The following is a 19,086-nucleotide window of genomic DNA, read 5'->3' as shown; positions in this document are numbered from 1 at the left end:
TGAAGTGTCAACTGGTTTCTCTGCAGACCTTCTTCAGCAGTACCGCACTGCAGTGTGCAGGCTGGGCACGGTTAACGAGGACCTTAACGGTCAGTTGAAGTACCTTCACACTCCTGATATGAAGAAGAAAAAACAAGAACTTGATGAACAGGAGAAAAATCTGAAACTAATAGAGCAGAAACTAGGTATTGTAGTTTTTGTTGACGTCTTCGTTCTCTGCATGAAGATAGTATATATAATTAGAGAGGATTCAACTATAAGAGGAAAGAATGCAGATGATCCAGAACCTAAATTGACAGACACTCTTGGCCTCCAAGTAAACTGATAAATGGGTGTAAATTGTTTTCTCAGCAGGAGTACTAAGAAACATTCTCAGTAGTATTTATTAATTCTTCTATAAATTAGATATGTTTGCTTTTATTGCTTATAATAATTCCAGTCTTTTTAAAGTTAATTTTCTACATGTTCTGTCTTTACAGGGATGACTCCCACACGTAAATGTAATGACTCACTGCGTCATCCAACGACAGATTGTCCAATTCCTCCTAAAAGAATGAGAAGAGAAGCTACAAGACAAAGGTGAGTCTTTTATGACATGAAAGTTATTATTGGTTAATTTATCAAAGCTCTTGGCTCATCATACTTTAAAAATAGCTTGAGTTTCTTATTTCCCCCAAACCAGAATTAATTTTTATTTTTTTAACTGAACTAAGTGATGGATAATGAAGATAAGACATTATCATTATATTCTCCTAAAATACTCCAATTTTCTAAATGACTTTTGCAGAATATTTGGAAACTTCCAAATATGCTGCATTCTGCTTCGTAGGATCAGCGCCTTGATAAGTATAGAGTATGCAAAATCATTTGTACATTACTGATTTAAAAATTACTTATAATGTGTAGTTTGGAAAATCAGATACCATTTCTATAGCTCACCAAAAAGCCAACAAAGCCATCTGTAGCCTAACTCAGCGAAGAAAATTGTCCATTTCAGATTAGATGTTATCAGTAAGGCCATCCCACAGAAGGATACCATAGTACTGGGATTTCTTGTACATTATTTCAGAAGGTTCACATACAGACCCTACCTGAGTAAGTTTCTCATATTGAACTTGAGGAGTTCCTTAGAGACTCGGGGGTTTAGAATTGGTGTTCCATGCCCTTTCTATCCATCCACACAGTCTATATTTACTCAGCAACTACTTGATCATTTTGTACTGTATGTTGCTGGGTGAATAAAAGTGACATTGTTCTTGCCCCCATGGAAGTCCTACAGTCCTGTACAGAAGGACAGTTCAAAAAAGTAAACCTTTTTCTATATGTAAACATACAGAATAATGTTAAGTTTTATGAAAGAAGAAAGGATTCAGGTGATATTAAATAATGGGAAAATGATATCGGTTGTCAGGAAAGGTGCATTTTAGCAGAGAACTGAAGGGTGCTAAGCCAGCCATATAGGGATTGGCTTCTGTGAGAGAGAAAATAGATATGAAATCTCTGAGAAAATAACAAGCCTGGCATGTTTGAGGAACTGAGAAGATGTGAGGCTGAAGTATAGTGGGCTGGAGGAAGAGGGTCCCAAGATGTGGTTGAAAAAGTAGACAGAAGCCAGATTATGCTCCTCTCCAAAATAATACATCGGAAAACAGTGTGAGATAAAATTCTGTGTTCTGAGTCCATTGATGTCTCTTGAGTACTTAACATTGTGTGCTAGCAGTAGGGGTGAAGTTCCTTGGGGTATCTACCTTTAGAGTAAATTACGAGAGCTACTGAAATGATGAGATTAAAAGAATACAGTGCTCACCAATATGAGAGAGCTGTTTCCACTACGTGGGCTTGTGAATGGTGTGTTTATTATAGGCGTGCAGTATATGGAAACTATTAAGCTGACCATTGAAAGTGTGTTAGGGCAATTTAGCATCAGAAAGAATATTTGCAATGGGTTTAAACACAGAATTTTCATAAATCATGAGTTCAAAATGCACAAAAAAAAATCCTCACTGATCATCATTGACAGTTGCTAGGACACCATCTCATTACTGTGAAAATGGATGTATTCATGTAGAAAAGACATGTTCATTCATGTTCTATGACAGATGGGGAGCATTTTTCCAGTTTCCTAAGAGACCGCGTGAGGAGGTTCCTTCCCAGCAGTTCTGAACTGAAGTACTTATCCTTGAAGCTACACTACAGCCTCAGCGCTGAATTAGCCTAGGACCTTACTATTACTGCAGAGATACAAAGACATCATTGATTTGGATCTTGTTCATTACAATTTTGTAGCAGTTCAGAGGTGGTATGGCCTAAAGTTCCCTTTTTAGTTTAAGCTGTTAGTAGTAGTACCATTTTCATTAAAGTAGTACACGTATATAAATCAAATGGTGTAGACTTAGTGTTGCACTGGGTAATGTGAACCACGCATGGAATTTAAAATCTTCTAGGAGATTGCATGTCTGAAAATGTCACCCTTCTGCCCTCACATTTGATTGAGGTTTTCTGGGGATTGTAGGATAGAAACAAGGCTGGAATCTACTAAAGGAAGAGGTCCTGGGAATAGTCAAGAGACAGTAGGATGCAGTTTGCCTGCGGGAACCCTAGAGAGACTGTGGACTCAGAGAAGTCCAACCCAGAACTGGAAGAGGGGAAGCAGAATGGAAGAGGAGAGGAAACCTAGCCTAGAAAATGCCAGATTTTCAACCCAAAACTTTGAGAGCTTTGTTCCCTTGTTTCCACCTGGAAACTGCCACCAGGAAGTTAGATAATGATGATAATTAGTTAATTAAATGTTGAAGTATTGGCCTCTGGTGTAGCTGGTCACACCCTAGAGGCTTGTCTAGTGCTGCCATTGAAGGACTAGCACCTGCTGGTTGGCTCTCTAGCCACACCCTTAAAGCAGAGCCTTCTGAAGGGCCACTGATCCTGCTCCACCCTGTCCATTAAAATTCCCACTCAGAGAGGAGACTTGATGGTAAAACAGTTCTGTTTTTATAACAGCTGAAGAAATCCAGGCCAACAGCACAGTCCTCTTTCTGAAATGTAGTTGTACAGCCAGGAGTCATCACACATTTGAGGGGAGTCAACAACATGTGAGGGGAAATCCAAGATAGTATAGCAAAACCAACCCTGAAGTTATTCAACAGAACTCTTTTTAAAATTACACATGATTCCTAATTAGATTACAGACAGAGTTACATTCATGGAAAACTAAAAGGATATTAGGAGAAAGATACAGCCAGGACAAGATTAAAGATTATGAGTACTGAAATAAAAAAATTCGAAGAACTGAAGTCAAGGAAACTTCCCAGAGAAATAGGGAGACTATGTGAAGAGAAAGGAGATGCAGAGAACCAACTGAGACTATCAAGAATCCTAGAAAGAAGAAAATGGAAAAGAAACATGTGGAAATTCCCAGGGATGAAAGGGCCCATTGAATGCCCACACCAGTGACTGACAGAAGATACACCAAGATAAGTCATAGTAAGCTGTAGAATAACAAGAAAAGGAGGAAGAGTGTAAATGTTTTCAGAGTGAGGGCGAGAGAACCAGAATGTCACACAGAACAAAACCCAAAAAGCCACTGTCGTCTAGCTTTGTGGCAGCAGGTAAGAAGATTCAGGTTGAAAGTTTGGTATATTCTAGCCTATGGCTTTCCTTTTGCATTCTGCTTATCTTTGAGAAAGTTAAAATCACTGTAAATTTCAATTTAAAATTTAAATCATTGTTTAATTAATAACTTCCTCATCCCCAAGTCTCTGCCTATGCATCATAAATCACACTATATCAAAAATGTTAGAGCATTTGAAATTAAAGTATCTTAACAGTGTTGAAATAGTGATATATTTCATCCACACAGTTGGAAGCAAATTCAGTAATATATTGTATATTGTGTGTGTGTTTATATGTTGTTTGTATGTATTATCTACTAATATATTTATTGTTAGCTTTTATAGGGATTACCATATTTCATCAACTATTAATATGTCAGTAATTAGAAGAAATACCATTTCATGAAACATTAAAGGAAAATGCTACAGATTAACTCAAGACATTGTAAGATGGATTTCAGAGATGTTAAATGTGGAAAAATGTGGATCTTAGAATGAACAAAATATGCTTAGCAGTATATACTATGTGGTAGATTCATAGACATCAGTTTTCTGATTCATTTTCTACTCATAAAGATTACAGAATAGCTCTTTTTTGTTTTTTTGTTTTTGGAGGGGGGAGGTAATTAGGTTTGTTTCTTTGCTTATATATTTATGTATTCATTTATTTATTTAATAGAGGTACTGGGGTTTGAGAACCCAGGACCTCACACATAGTAAGCACTCACTCTACCACTGAGCTATACCCTCCCCCCTTTACAGATTAGCTCTTTATCGAAAATGTCTGTCTTCTATTTGGAGATGACAGCTGAGGGAACTATTGTTAAAAAATAAAATAGTATATCTGAATAAGAAGATAGCTACACATATATATATACTAAGATGTTCATTCTTTTCATCTCTATGTGAATGGAATTATGGGTATTTTAAAATGTTTTTCCTTTTGCTTGTCTTTGTTTTGTTACTTTTCTTAATAAGCATTATAATTCTTGTTAATTTTTAAAATAGTAATTTCATTTTAGAAGTGGGGGAGGTAAGCAAAAATCTGCAGAACTTGGGTCTGAAATACACCATTCCAAAGAACTATGGTATAAATTACTTACCCTTCTTTTGTATATATTAGTTACTGCTTTTATTTTAGGCTTTTGTTTTTACATGTATATATGTAAAATAAGTGACTATATACAAGGGTTTAATTAAGTCTGTTTATACCAAGAATGATAATTAATAAAACATAGTTCCATTGGAAACTTAACCATCCACATCTGATGAGGGAGTTCAGGAAAGGAAAACTTTGGTACGTAAAATTTAATGCATTTTTTTTTTCCCCACTTTGATCAGGATTATAACCAAAACAGATCTGTGAGATGTGACAGAGAAGAAGGGGCCATTGGTCTCACTAAGAATGCCCTGCCTTCTGCAGCTCTGTTTCAGAAGACCAGGAGGGTAACTTACAGACTGAATATTTCTGGGGATGACACAGGTATCTGGGCATGCATTTCCATGTCTGTCCAGATGGGACTGGAAGCAACCATTCAATTTTATGAATCTCACTGGACAATGACAATATGGATTTACTGGAACCCTTCCAGTTATTATGCCCTTTGGTTGCCATTACCCTGCAAATGTGTCAGAGGGAAATATGCAGCTACATTAGTGACTGCAAAACTGGCACATAGCATTTCTTATCCTGAAGAAAGGTATACGTACTATTTTTCAGTATGATTATCATGAATATGCTAGAACTGTTTCTTGAAAGCAAACCTTTTTATTACTTTTCTGTGAATTTATTTAACAAAACTGTTTCGTCTGTTGTATCTAAGGAAGGTTCTGGAGGTTAGGTATTTAATTGTACATATATGAGGAAAGTCTTAAGAATTTAGAATAAAAATAGAAAAAGCACAGGAATCTTTGAATTCAAATGCTTTAAGATACGTGGAAAAACATTGACTTGGTGAGTGAACTTGTGATGGAAGTAGCATTTTAAATTTCTAAAGATTTATTCTGTATATGAATGTATGTATATAATATGCAGCAGCATCACTTTTATAAGTATTGTTTGACTTTATTAATACTAGATTATATAGTCTCAGCCTTAATTCCACATTTACGTTATTTTGTAATTTTTTATTACTATTTTTAAGGGTTTAAAAGTTGTACACTCCCTCATTAATGGAATAAGGGTCTGCTAGAAAGTTGCTGCAAAAACATTGATTTGTGTGTTAATTCACGCTAATGTCAGTATATGTCTTTGTCTAAGTCCAGGGCTGTTGATCTGTGAAGTTATTTTGTAAGGAAATACTTTTGGTACAGTTTTGTCTCCCAGAAATGTGTGTGTTTTTTAATCCTTTCTGAATATACAGTGAGGTTAATAAAGAGGATTGTTTCTTCCCTGTTGAATAGATGTGTTTTCCTTTTTTAAAGTATAAATCTCCATAAAGTTACCTTGGTAAAAACTATTATGGTGTTAGGTAACCTGTGTTTATAATTGGAAGTCATTTAAACTGTTTTGTTGAAGACAGGAACAAAACGGCAGTAATAGAATTAGCTAAAAGAAAGATTGGATTCCTTTTAAATGAAACTACTGCTTATATTAGTTGTTACATATTAATGCCAAAAAGATAAAGGTTTTGTTTTCTAAGTTTTTAAAATTTTTGAGGTTATGACTTGGTTACTTACAGTCACTATGAAATAGGTAGGATTAGTATTTTTAGTATATAATTTTCGAATAATACTTTCTGGTAAAAGTTTTAGTTTATATCATGTTTCTACTGTCAGAATGTCGTTTCAGGTATATCTGCTAAACAGTTTCATGGAATTCTCTTCCTCTTCATGGTTACATAATTTATAAATTCAATTTTATACATAGTAATTTAAGACAATGTTATTTTGCATGTCTTTTGAACAGATAGTACCTTTTTTTTACTTCAGATAGAGGTTGCTGCTTTTTAGCACGTATTTGTTTAGATTTGAGGATACATTAGTGGCATTAAAATTCATGGTAGGACACTTGGCTTTAAAATATTAATTATCTTAAATATAAGGTAAAGTTTCTTCAAATCTGGCCTTGTGCTAGAAGTTATTTTATTTATGAACTCATCAATAACTCGAGGATCTGAGAATGTTTTACTCTTTAAAATTAGTTCCCTTTTGGGGAGAGATCAGATTGGTGTTAAAGAATCATCTGTCTTAAGTGACAAGCAATACACAGTATAAGCAGACATCAAAGTAAAATAAATGTCTGATAATATAAAATAAATTCCTAGTATTCTGATTCTTTAGGCCATGCTCCAATAACAAATAATATAGAATAGAAAATATTAATAATTATATCTTTGTGGAGTATCATATTTAAGTTTTGCTTACATCTGTCTTTTTCACTTGTGTTTCTCCTCATTTATTCTTAACTTCTTTTTTAATTCTTGATGGAAATGGAACTTTGTGTTTCATTTTTCCATGTTGTCATTTTAGTGGGAATAAAGAATTATGTACCGTGACCTATTCACTTGATAGTCCACTGGTGGAGATATGAATTTTTTATTAGGTACAGTTAAATATAATTAGAATTCACTTTTATACTTTAAAATAACAAAAACAAAACCAGTATAGAACAGTACCATTCATTATGTTAGACTAGAAATTATAGGATAATATTTAAAAGCTAGTGGGATCTTTTACTTTGTATTTCTTCTGATTTTGCTTGGATGTAAGTTCTGTGACATACCAATAAGTAACTACTGAAGTTAGTGAAAAAATGTGTATCCTTGTTTTTATAGACTAGAATTTTGTCTTGATTTGCTAAGCATATTGCATATTTCTCTTCTTCAGTAGTTTTGCAGGGTGAATTTATTCTGTGAAGAACTGCTGACAATTCAACCATGATCCCTGTATCAAATATTAATGAAAAATCAAAAGAATCACTAAAAACCAACCATATGTGTTTAAAAGTAATAATATATTAAGCTTTGACTACATTTGGGTTAAATGTCCATGTGCTGTATGCCTAATCTCTTCATGAAGGAACTGGTTTCATTTCCAGCATGGAGACATTTCAGCCTAACAGTGTTCTCAGAAACAGTGGAGGTTGTATAGGGAATTGGGAAAAGGTCCATGGATTTAATGAAGATACAGTCCAAAGGCTGGCTAGTTTTCAGGAGAGAACTGGGCAATAAGATAGCTGGGAGAAGCCCTCCTGAGGTCAGAACAGATACCACACACTAACCTCAGAAACTTCCATCCCTATCAGGAAACAAAAACAAAACCATAATTTGATTATATTAGTTTCTGCAGGAATTTTTGCTCCAGGGCATTGATATAAATAATAGAGCAATCAGCCAGCTATTAATGGAGTTTAACAGCTGTTTGTGGGGGTCAAGGAAGAAGGAGAGAGCCCTACCAATACCACTGTCCTCTCAGAATGATGGTGTGTCTCACTGAGATCTGTCCCTCCCTGATGAGGAACATCCAAAGCTTAAGACTTGGGGATGGGTTGGGGGCACAGATTTCTCTAAAATAATCCAGCTAGATACTAAGTAAGGAAATAAGCCCCAGAGGAGGGTGAACCAGTACTCAAAGTTGCTAAAATGTGTTATCTAAAATGTACCATTTTCAACAACAAAAAAAAATTGTGAGATGTGAAGAAATAGTAAAGTATGACTCCTTCACTGGAAATAAAGCAGACAGCAGAAACTGCCTGTGAAAGCGACTAGTCAGATTTAACAGAAAAATATTTGGGAGTAGCCATTACCGGTATGTTCACAGAACTAAAGGAAAGTTCAATTAAAGAACTAAGGAAGATACAATGACAATGTCTCATCAAATCCAGAATATCAAAGGGGAAAATTTTTAAAGAACTATGTGGAAGTCCTGGAATTGAAAAGTATAGTAACTGAAATAAATTCACGAGAGTGACAACAGTAGGTGTGAACTGGAAGAAGAGGGAATTAGGGAACTTGAAGATAGGCTGATAGAGATTATGCAGGCCTAACAGGAAAAAAGAATGAAGAGGAATGAGCAGAGGCTTAGAAAGAATATTGAGCAAACCAGCAGACACATAATGGGAGTACTGGAAGGAGAGGAGAGGTGGGGCATAAGGGAGTAGAAAAATATGCAAAGTAATAATGGCTGAGAGCATCACAAATTCATTAAAAAATAGTAACCTTCACATCCAGGAAGCGCAAAAGAATTCTAAGTAAGATGAATACAGAGACTCACACAAATATCAAATGCTGAAAGTCAAAGATAAACAGAAAATCTTGAAAATCAAAGATAAATGGAAAAGTAAAATTACATATCCTTTACAAGGAAACTCCAATAAGATCAACAGCTAACTTCTCAGCAGAACAAATGAAGACTGTATGAAAGTGGGATAACATTCAAAGTACTCAAACAGAAAAAAAAAAAAAAAAGGCTGTCAACCAAGTATTCTGTATTCAGCAAAGCTACCATTGAAAAATGAAGGCAAAAGACTTTCCCAGATAAACACAATTCATAGCTAGCTGGCTCATCTTAGAAGAAGTACTAAAGGAAGATTTTCAGGTTGAAACAAAAGAGACCTGAGATGGTAATTCAAATCCACACAAAGCGCACCAGTAAAGGTAATTATGTAATTTATACTATTGACACATTCTTTTTCTCCTTTTTTCTCTTAGCTGATGTGAAATGAATTGTATAAAATAGTATGTTTATAAGGTATTTTGGGTCCTATAATATATAGAAATGTAACATATTTGCCAATAACAGCATAAAAGAGTTGAGTGAGAGCAAAGATGTAATGGGTTAAAGATTTGAAGATGTAGTAGTAGTAGTAGTAATAATAATAATATATTGTTGGGTTTGTAATATTAATAGATGTGATACATATAACCAATAATACCACAAAAAAGAGGTGGAAAGGAATAATGATATATAACAGAAACATTTCCATAGATCACTGGAATGAAGCTAATGTAAATCTGAAGCTGACTCTGATAAAATATATATGGTAAACTCTACAGCAACCATTTATAAAGAACAGAATGTGCTGGTGGGTGGAGCGAGGTGATCCCTTTGAACGTGATCGTTTCCTCCCTGAAGGGAGTGAGGGTGGTTAGGTGCTCCGGCCACTTTCCCATCCCATCCTTTGCTTCTCAGATGTAATGCACTTTACATTTGTTATTTAACAGTTGAAAATGAGTCATGTAGAAGTTAAATTAAAAATACCTTTTAGAAATAAATTACTAGATGCTGTTTGGTACCTAACAGGAGCTTATCATATGGAATAACTTACACATGGAGCCTCAGGAGATAGGAATCATCCTCATTTGATGTCACTGGCATCCCATCTTGCAGCTCATGGGTTTTTTGCCTGATATTTACCTGTAAAGGCCTTAATATTGTACATAGAATTAAAGCATAGAAATCAGTTTTGAATTACCCTAAGACCTCAGGAGAATACAAACTTGCAGATGTTTTCCTTGGAGGTCATTCAAGAGGGCTGAAGAGCAGCTGCTTCCATATTGTGTCATATGGAGCCAGATGATGCTAATGGTTTTGTTCCAGGTCTCATTTGTGTTTCCTGTCCACTGCACCATCCAAAGCAGCAGCACAGACTTAGAGATGAAGATCCCTTTCACTCAGAAGATCCTGTACTGTGTGTGTCATTCTCAGCAGATGGAATGTGTGAACAGAGCTTGTTGGAGAAAGTGGTACAGAAAATGCAAGCTTCTAATAAAATCCACTGGACCAAGAAGGGAAGTCATTCCATGGCAGTGAAAGGTCGGTCAACAAATGATGTTTTCAAAGAAAGAAATAGGAGTGTAAGGGGGCTATAGCTCAGTGGTGGGGTACATGCTTGACATACACAAGGTCTTAGGTTCAAGCCCCAGTGCCACCATTAAGGAGGAAAATAAAGACTGCCCCAATTAATAGTTCTGTATCATGCACAAGAAATCAGCTTTTTAAATGGAAGGATTAATATGCTAAAATGGCTATACTACCCAAGGCAGTCTACAGATTGAATGTGATCCCTATCAAATTACCCAGGACATTTTTCACAGAACTAGAACAAATAACCCTAAGATTTATATGGAATCACAAAAGACCTAGAATTGCCAAAGCAATACTGAAGAAAAAGAATGAAGCTGGAGGAATAACCCTCCCAGACCTCAGATAATACTACAGAGCTATAGTAATCAAAACAGCATGGTATTGGCACAAAGACATATGGATTAAAGAAATAAATATACACATTTTGTTTTGGAGCCAGGAAATCACTAAAATGGACCAGAAATGATGGTCTTTAGTTAAAAATCATGTTATTTTGAATACAAATACAGTTAATTTGTTAAAGAACAGCATATCTCTCAGCATTATGAGATATATTTCAGACCAATTTAATGTTCTTTAATGTTCTCCCATTTTTAAAACACATTTTAATTGTGAAAGTAATGTCCTTTACAAAATGTCTTTTGAAAGCACAGTTACAGTTGTATAAAGGTGATGTACAAATATTGAAGGTGGTCTAAATATAGTTTATTTTCATTAATATAGTTAAGTTTTGAAGAATCAAACATTGAATTTTGTTACAACAAAAAGAACACAAAAAATATATTGAAAATATCATTAGTGAAATTAAGATGCTACATGTTATTGACAGAATTATGTCCTCCCCCAAAATTCATATGTTGAAGGCCTAACACCTAGTCTGACTATATCTGAAGATAGGGTCTTTAGGAGGTAATTAAGGTTAAATTAGGTTGTAAGAGTGGGGCCCTAATCGATAGGACTATGGCCTCATACAAAGAGAATAAGAGAGTGAGCTCTCCCCGTCCCAACTCTGCCATGTAAAACACAGAGAAGATGGCCATTTGCAAGGAACTATATCAGTAACATTAAATGTGAATTGATTAAACAATCCAATCAAATGACAAGTTGTCAGTCTGGAGTTTTGAAAAATGACTGATCCAAGACTGTATGTTATCTACAGAAGACACACTTTCAATTCAAGGACACAAAATGGAGTAAAAATAAAAGGATGGAAAAAGATATGTCATGCAAACAGCAATCACAGGAAATCTGGAGTGGCTATACTAATATCAAACAAAATAAACTATAAAAAATGTTATTAGAGAGGAACATTTTATAATGACGAATCAATCCGTCAGGAGGATATTAAGAATTATAAACATTTGTATCTAATAACAGAGCACAAAAATGTGAAGTGCAAACTGACGGAAATGAAGAAAAAAAATTCAACAATAATAATTGGGGACTATACACCCCACTTTCAGTAATGGGTAAAACAACTAGACAGGAGATCAACACAAAAGACTTAAAAAACACTATAAGCCAACTATATGACTTAACAGACACATAGAAAATTTCACTCAACAACAGTTTGCATTCTTTTCAAGCACACATGGAACATTCTCCAGAACAGGCCAAAAAGAAACCTCAACAAATTACTTTGAGGTGAATGAAAGTGAAGACACAACATACCAAAACTTAGGAGTTGTGGCTAAAAGACCTCATATCAGTAATCTATCACCTTAAGACATTGGAAAAGAGGAGAAAACTAAAGCTGAAATAAGCAGAAGGAAGAAAATAATAAAAATTAAGATAGAAATAAGTGGAGTGAAATAGATACTAGAAATAGAAATAGAGAAAAGCAATGAAGCCAAAATTTGGTTCTTTGAAAAGATCAGTAGCATTAACAAACCTTTAGCCAGCTTGATCGGGGGGAGGGGGGAGAGAATATACTAGAATCAGGAATGAAAGAGGTTACTGCTGACCTTTTATATATAAAAAGGATTATAGAGGAATACAATGAGCAATCATATGCAAGGAAATTAGAAATTAGATAGCTTAGATAAAAGGGGCAAATTTCTAGAAAGACATGAACTACTGGAACTGACTCCAGAAGAAAAAGTCTGACCTCTAACAAGTGAAGAAATTAAATCAGTTTTTTAAAAACTACTCACAAAAGAAAATCCCAGGCCCATATGTCTTTACCACTTAATTCTACCAAACATTTAAAGAAGAATTAATACCAATTCTTCATAAACTCTTCCAAAATATTGGAGGGAGTATTTCCCATCTCCTATGAGGCCAGTAGTACCCTGATAACCCAAACCAGACAAAAACATCACAAGAAAAACTACAGTCCAATATCTCTTGTAGACATGGATGCAAAAATCCTTAACAGAATACTGGCAAGATAAACCCAGCAATAGCTAAAGGGAATTAGACACCCTGACCAAATAAGATTTATCCCAGGAATGCAAGATTGGTTTAACATTTGAAAATCAATTGATCATATCAATAGAATTTTTTAAATTACATGATCATGTCCATAGATGCAGAAAAAATAGTTAACAAAATCCAGCCCCTTTTCATAATAAACAGCACTAAGTAGTAACAGAAGGGCACTTCTTCAACCTTGTAAAGTTCATCTATGAACAACTCAGAGATAACATCATACTTAATAGTGAAAGATAGGGTGCTTTTCCTCTAAGATCAGGAACAAGACAAGGATACCTATTCCTGACACTTTCAACATTACACTAGAGGTTCTAGCTGGGACAAATACACAAGAAAAATAACAGGCATCTAGATTGTAAAGGAAGAAGTAGAACTATCTCTGCTTGCATATGACATGATCTTGTATATAAAGAAAAATCAGAGCTCATAAATGAATTCAAGATTAGGATACAAAAGTAACATACAGAAATCAGTTATATTTCTATACACTTGGAATGAATAATCCAAAAATGAAATAAATCTTAATTCACAATAGCATTTTTAAAAGAATAAAATGCTTAGACTAAATTTAACAAAAGAGGTGCAAAACTTACACTCTGAAAACTACAAAACGCTGAAACAAATTAAAGGAGATCTAAATAAATGAAAAACATTCCATATTTGTGGGTTGGAAGACTTTTGGAAGACTTGAAATTGTTAAGATGGCAGTACTCCTCATACTAATCTACAGATTTAACAGTCCCCATCAGAATCCAGCTGATTCTTTGTGCAAGTTAGCAACTTGATCCTACAATTCATGTGGAACACAGAACAGCTGGAAAAATACTAAAAAATACTAAAAAAAAAAAAAAAAAAATAGGAGGACATACACTTCCCAGTTTCACAGCTTACTAGAAAGTACCAGTTACCAAGACAATGTGATATTGTGATACTGGCATGAGGCCAGGGATATAGATGAATGGAAGAAAATTGAGAGTTCAGAAATAAACGTATGCTTCTGTGGTCGGTTGATTTTCAACAAGGGTGTCAAGACCAACCAAAGGGAAAACAATTGTCTTTTTGACAGATGGTGCTAAGACAATAGCCATAGTTAAAAAAATTAAATTAGTTCTTACCTCACAGCATATCCAAAAATTACCTCAAAAAAGATCAAAGACCTAAATGTAAGAGCAAAAAGTATAAAATCCTACAAGAAAACACAGAGGTAAGTCTTCATGGCCTTAATCTTGGCAAATAATTCTTAAATATGACACCAAAACAAGAGCAACTAACAAAAATGAGATAAATTGGACTTCATCAAAATTAGACAGTGTTGCTTCAAAGCATACTTTCAATGTGAATGATAACCAGCAGAATGAGAGAAAAATGTTTACAAATCATACACTCGATAAGAGACATGTCTAGAATATTCAAAGAACCCTTATAACTGAATGATGAAAATGTAAATAACCCAATTTAAAAATGGGCGAAGGATATGAAGAGACATTTCGCCAAAGAAGATACACAAATGCTTAATAAGCACATAAAAGATGCTCAACCTCATTATTCATCAGGGAAACACAAATCAAACCACCCACTAAGATGGCTAGAATCAAAAAGTCAGATAACAGCAAATTTTGTCAAGAAGGTGTAGAGATTAGAACTGGCGTGCATTGCTGGTGGGAATGTGAAAAGATCCAGCCACTTCGGAAAATGATGTGGATCAGGCAGTTTCTCAAATGATGAATCATCGTGTTACTATATGACCCAATAATTCCATTCCATTGCACTCACCCAACAGCAATGAAAACATTTGTCCACACTGAAACTTGTACATGAATATTATAGAAGCATTACTCATAATAGCCAAAAGATGTCCGTCCATGAATGAACAAAAATTTTTATATCCACTCAGTGAAATATTGGCCATAAAAAAGTAAAAAAGAAAGTATCGATGCATGTTACAACATGGATAAACATTAAGGTAAAGAAGTCAGTTACAAAAGACCACATACTATATGATTCCACTCATGAAAATTAGAACAGGGAAATCCATACAAACAGAAAGTAGATTCGTCATTGCTCAGGGTTGGGGGTGGGGTGGGGTGTGGAGGAGTAGGTTTGTGATAGCCAAAGGATACAGAGTGACCTTATGGATTGAGTTGCGTACCTGCAAAAGATCCTGACATTCAAACCCTAGTACCTCAGAATTTGATCCTTTTTGGAAATGGGGTCTTTACAGAGGTAATCGAGTTAACATGAGATCATCAAGGTGAGCGCTAACCCATTGTAACTGGTGTTCTTATGAAAAGGGAAAAGTTGGACACAGACACTAACAGAAGATAATGTGAAGACACACAGGAACAAGATGGCCATGTGACTAGAATAACGCATCTACAAACCAAGGAGCTAGAAGGAAACCAAGGAAGAGGCAAGGAAGGTGCTATAGACTGAATGTTTGTGTCCTTCCAAAATTCACGTGTGAGGGTGTTTGGAGGTGGGACTTTCGGAAGGTGACCAGGTTATGAGAGTTGAGACCACATGAATGGGATTAGTGCCCTTATCAAAGACATCGGAGAGATCCCTTGCTCCTTCCACCAATGTGAGGACACAGCAAAAAGACAGCCATCTATCAACCAAGAAGCAGGTTCTCACCAGACACCAAATCTACCCTCACCTTGATCTTGGATTTCCCAGCCTCCAGAATTGTGAGAAATAAATTTCTTTTATTTTTTTAGCCACCCGGTCTATGGTATTCTCTTACAGAAGCCTAAACAGACTAAAACAGAAGGACTCTTAGAGGATGGCACTGCTCCTTTATTTCAAACCTGGAGCCTCCAAAACTCTAAGACAATTTATGTTGTTTCAAGCCACTGAGTTTTTGTTTCTTTGTAATGGCAACCCTAGGAAATGAATACTGGAGGTGATAGCTAAAGAACATGGGATTTCTCCTCAAGATGACAAAAAGTTTCCAACAATGACTGTGTGGTGGTTGCACATGTTGGCATGTGTACTAAAACCATTGTACTGTGAACTTTATTTTTCATACAGTTCCCTGTAATTTCAACTTGCTCTTTTTTTTTTTTAATAGGAGGACCTATTTTTTTTTTATTGAAGTATAGTCAGTTTACAATGTTGTGTTAGTTTCTGGTGTACAGCATAGTGATTCAGTTATACATACAAATATATATTCCTTTTCATATTCTTTTTCATTACAGGCTATTACAAGATACTGAATATAGTTCCCTGTGCTATACAGTATGACTTTGTCATTTATCTGTTTTATATATAGTAGTTAGTATCTGCAAATCCCAAAATCCTATTTTATCCCACCCACCTCCTTTCCTCCATGATAACTGTAAGTTTTTTTTTCTATGACTGAGTCTGTTCCTGTTTTGTAAATAAGTTCATTTGTATCATTTCTTTCACGTATAAGTGATATCATATATTTGTCTTTCTCTGTCTGACTTACGTCACTTATTATGATAATCTCTCGGTCCATCAATGTTGCTGCAAATGGCATGATTTCATTCCTTTTTATGGCTGAGTAGTATTCCATTGTATAAATATACCACGTGTCCTTTATCCAGTCATCTGTTGATGGACATTTAGGTTTCTTCGATGTCTTGGCTATTGTAACTAGTGCTGTTATGAGCAATGGGGTATATGTATCTTTTCTTTTTATTTTTAACCAAGTATTTTTTATTTAAAAAAATTTAAGTTGAAGTACAATAACATGTAACATTATATTAGTTTCAGGTGAAAACATAATGATTTGATATTTGTATATACTGTGAAATGATGACCACAATAAGTCTTAATAGTTAATATTCATCACCATATGTAGTTATAAAATTTTTTCTTGTGATGAAAACTTAAGATTTACTAAAACCCCAGGTTTTTTTTTAGCTGTTATGTTTTTTTTTTTCCCTTAATTGAAGTACAGTCAGTTACAGTGTGTCAGTTTCTGGTGTACAGCACATTGTCCCAGTCATGCATATGCATACATATATTCATTTTCATATTCTTTTTCATTAAAGGTTATTACAAGATAGATATTGAACATAATTCCCTGTGCTATACAGAAGGAACTTTTTTAAAATCTGTTTTTATGTATAGTAGCTAACATTTGTAAATCTCAAACTCCCAAATTTATCCCTTCCCACCCCCTTTCCCTGGTAACCATAAGATTGTTTACTGTGTCTGTGAGTCTGTTTCCATTTTGTAGATGAGTTCACAGTGTCCTTTTTTTTTTTTTTTTTCTTTTTTTCTTTTTTCAGATTCTACATATGAGTGGTATCATATGGTATTTTTCTTTCTGGCTTACTTCACTTAGAATGATGATCTCTAGGTCCATCCATGTTCCTGCAAATGGCATTGTTTTACTCCTTTTTATGGCTGAATAGAATTAAATTGTACAAATATACCACATCTTCTTTATCCAGTCATCTGTCAATGGACATTTAGGTTGCTTCCATGTCTTGGCTATTGTATATAGTGCTGCTATGAACATTGGAGGGCATGTACCTTCTCAAATTCGAGTTCCCTCCAGATATATACCCAGAAGTGGGATTGCTGGATTATATGGTAAGTCTATTTTTAGTTTCCTGAGGAATTGCCATACTGTTTCACATAGTGGCTGCACCAAACTACATTCCTACCAGCAGTGTAGGAGGATTTCCTTTTCTTCACATTCTCTCCAGCATTTATCATTTATGGACTTTTGAATGATGGCCATTCTGACTGGTATGATGTGATACCTCATTGTAGTTTTGATTTGCATTTCTCTGATAATTAGTGATATTGAGTATTTTTTCATATGCCTATTGGCCATTTGTATGTCTTCACTGGAGAATTTTTTAGATCTGCTGCCCATTTTTGGATTGGATTGTTTGTTTTTTTGTTATTAAGTTGCATGAGCTGTTTATATATTCTGGAAATTAAGATTTTGTCAGTCACATCATTTGCAAATATTTTCTCCCATTTCATAGGCTGTCATTTTGTTTTGCTCATGGTTTCCTTTGCTGTACAAAAGCTTGTGAGTTTAATTAGGTCCCATTTGTTTATTTTTGCTTTGCCTCTGTAGACTGACCTAGACGAACATTGCTAAGATTTATGTCAGAGAATGTTTTGCCTATGTTCTCTTCTAGGAGATTTATTGTGTCTTACATTTAAGTCTTTAAGACATCTTGAGTTTATTTTGTGTATGGAGTGAGGGAGCATTCTAACTTCATTGATTTACATGCTGCTATCCAGTTTTCTCAACACCACTTGCTGAAGAGACTGTCTTTTCTCCATTGTATATTCTTGCCTCCTTTGTCAAAGATTAACTGACCATAGGTTTGTGTGTTTAAGCACTGTTTACTTTACATGGTCAGTTGTATAAAATGTAACTTATATTTCAATTTTAAAAATAAATGAGGAAATAGAGGACTTAAAATCAAGTTTTTGGAGCTATCTGAATAAATGATAGAAGAGGGAAAATAAAAAGAAGAATCCAAAGCAATAAGAGAGGGAATTGGGTGATTTAATGCCATCCTGCTGTGGGAGGGCTGGTCGGAACCCCAGGCCATGAAGACCATGCCATGTCCTCGGGGCCAAGCCCTCCTCAGAAGTGAGTGTGTTTTCAACTTTTTGAGTAAACAGTCAAAAAAAAAAGTTTAACAAGTCTAACAAATATGTTTTGAGCCTTGATCTGAGTAAAAAGGAATCAAGTCAGGCTTATAGAGATTTCTAGACATAGACAAATGTACCATAATTTCCCTAAAACATCATTTATTTCTGTGTTTCAAGCAGCACCTGAGGAGGTGAGGGGCTAAAATCTACATTTGCCAGATAGACTTTTCTTAAAGATTCTTTCTTATGGTGAATATATATGTATGTGTCTTATTTTTCATTAATAGTATATATTAAAATAGTAACTATAAAACTACAGAGTCTGAAACGGGACCACTGCCCTAGAGACACCTGAGTGCTCTTCTGATCTCTCTTCCCTCCTTCCTCTCCAGAAGTAGCCACGACCCTGCCTTGTTTCTCTCCTATTTGTTTTTATAATTTCACCATGTACTCTGCACCTTCTGAAAAACATAGTTTATTTTTGGCACTTTGAGGACTTTGTATAAATTTGAAAATCATACCCTAATGGACTAGTCTTCTCTAACTTACTTCTTTCACCAGTTTTGTGAGATTCACCCAGATGCCTGTTGGTAGTTCCTCCATGTTTCTTGCTGTGTAATATTCTACCATATGGATGTACCAG

The 19,086-nt window shown here is 35.0% G+C and overlaps 1 protein-coding gene and 1 pseudogene across 1 annotated transcript in view; both read left to right on the top strand.

Moving 5' to 3' along the window:
- The window catches only part of SMCHD1 (structural maintenance of chromosomes flexible hinge domain containing 1), a 114,890-nt gene extending 108,882 nt beyond the window's left edge, over positions 1-6,008 (top strand). Inside the window, exons 46-48 of the mRNA XM_074352512.1 lie at positions 27-185; positions 480-579; positions 4,950-6,008. Of these exons, the coding sequence (XP_074208613.1) occupies positions 27-185; positions 480-579; positions 4,950-4,974 (284 nt within the window). The 3' untranslated portion in view covers positions 4,975-6,008. The remainder of the gene's footprint in view (positions 1-26; positions 186-479; positions 580-4,949) is intronic.
- A 384-nt stretch (positions 6,009-6,392) lies between these two features.
- Positions 6,393-18,857, top strand: LOC141574948 (testis-expressed protein 30 pseudogene; annotated as a pseudogene).
- The last annotated feature ends 229 nt before the right edge of the window (positions 18,858-19,086 follow it).

Source organism: Camelus bactrianus, chromosome 24 (assembly GCF_048773025.1).
Source record: "Camelus bactrianus isolate YW-2024 breed Bactrian camel chromosome 24, ASM4877302v1, whole genome shotgun sequence".
NCBI classification, from domain to species: Eukaryota; Metazoa; Chordata; class Mammalia; order Artiodactyla; family Camelidae; genus Camelus; species Camelus bactrianus.
This window is presented reverse-complemented; position numbering and strand designations above follow the sequence as displayed.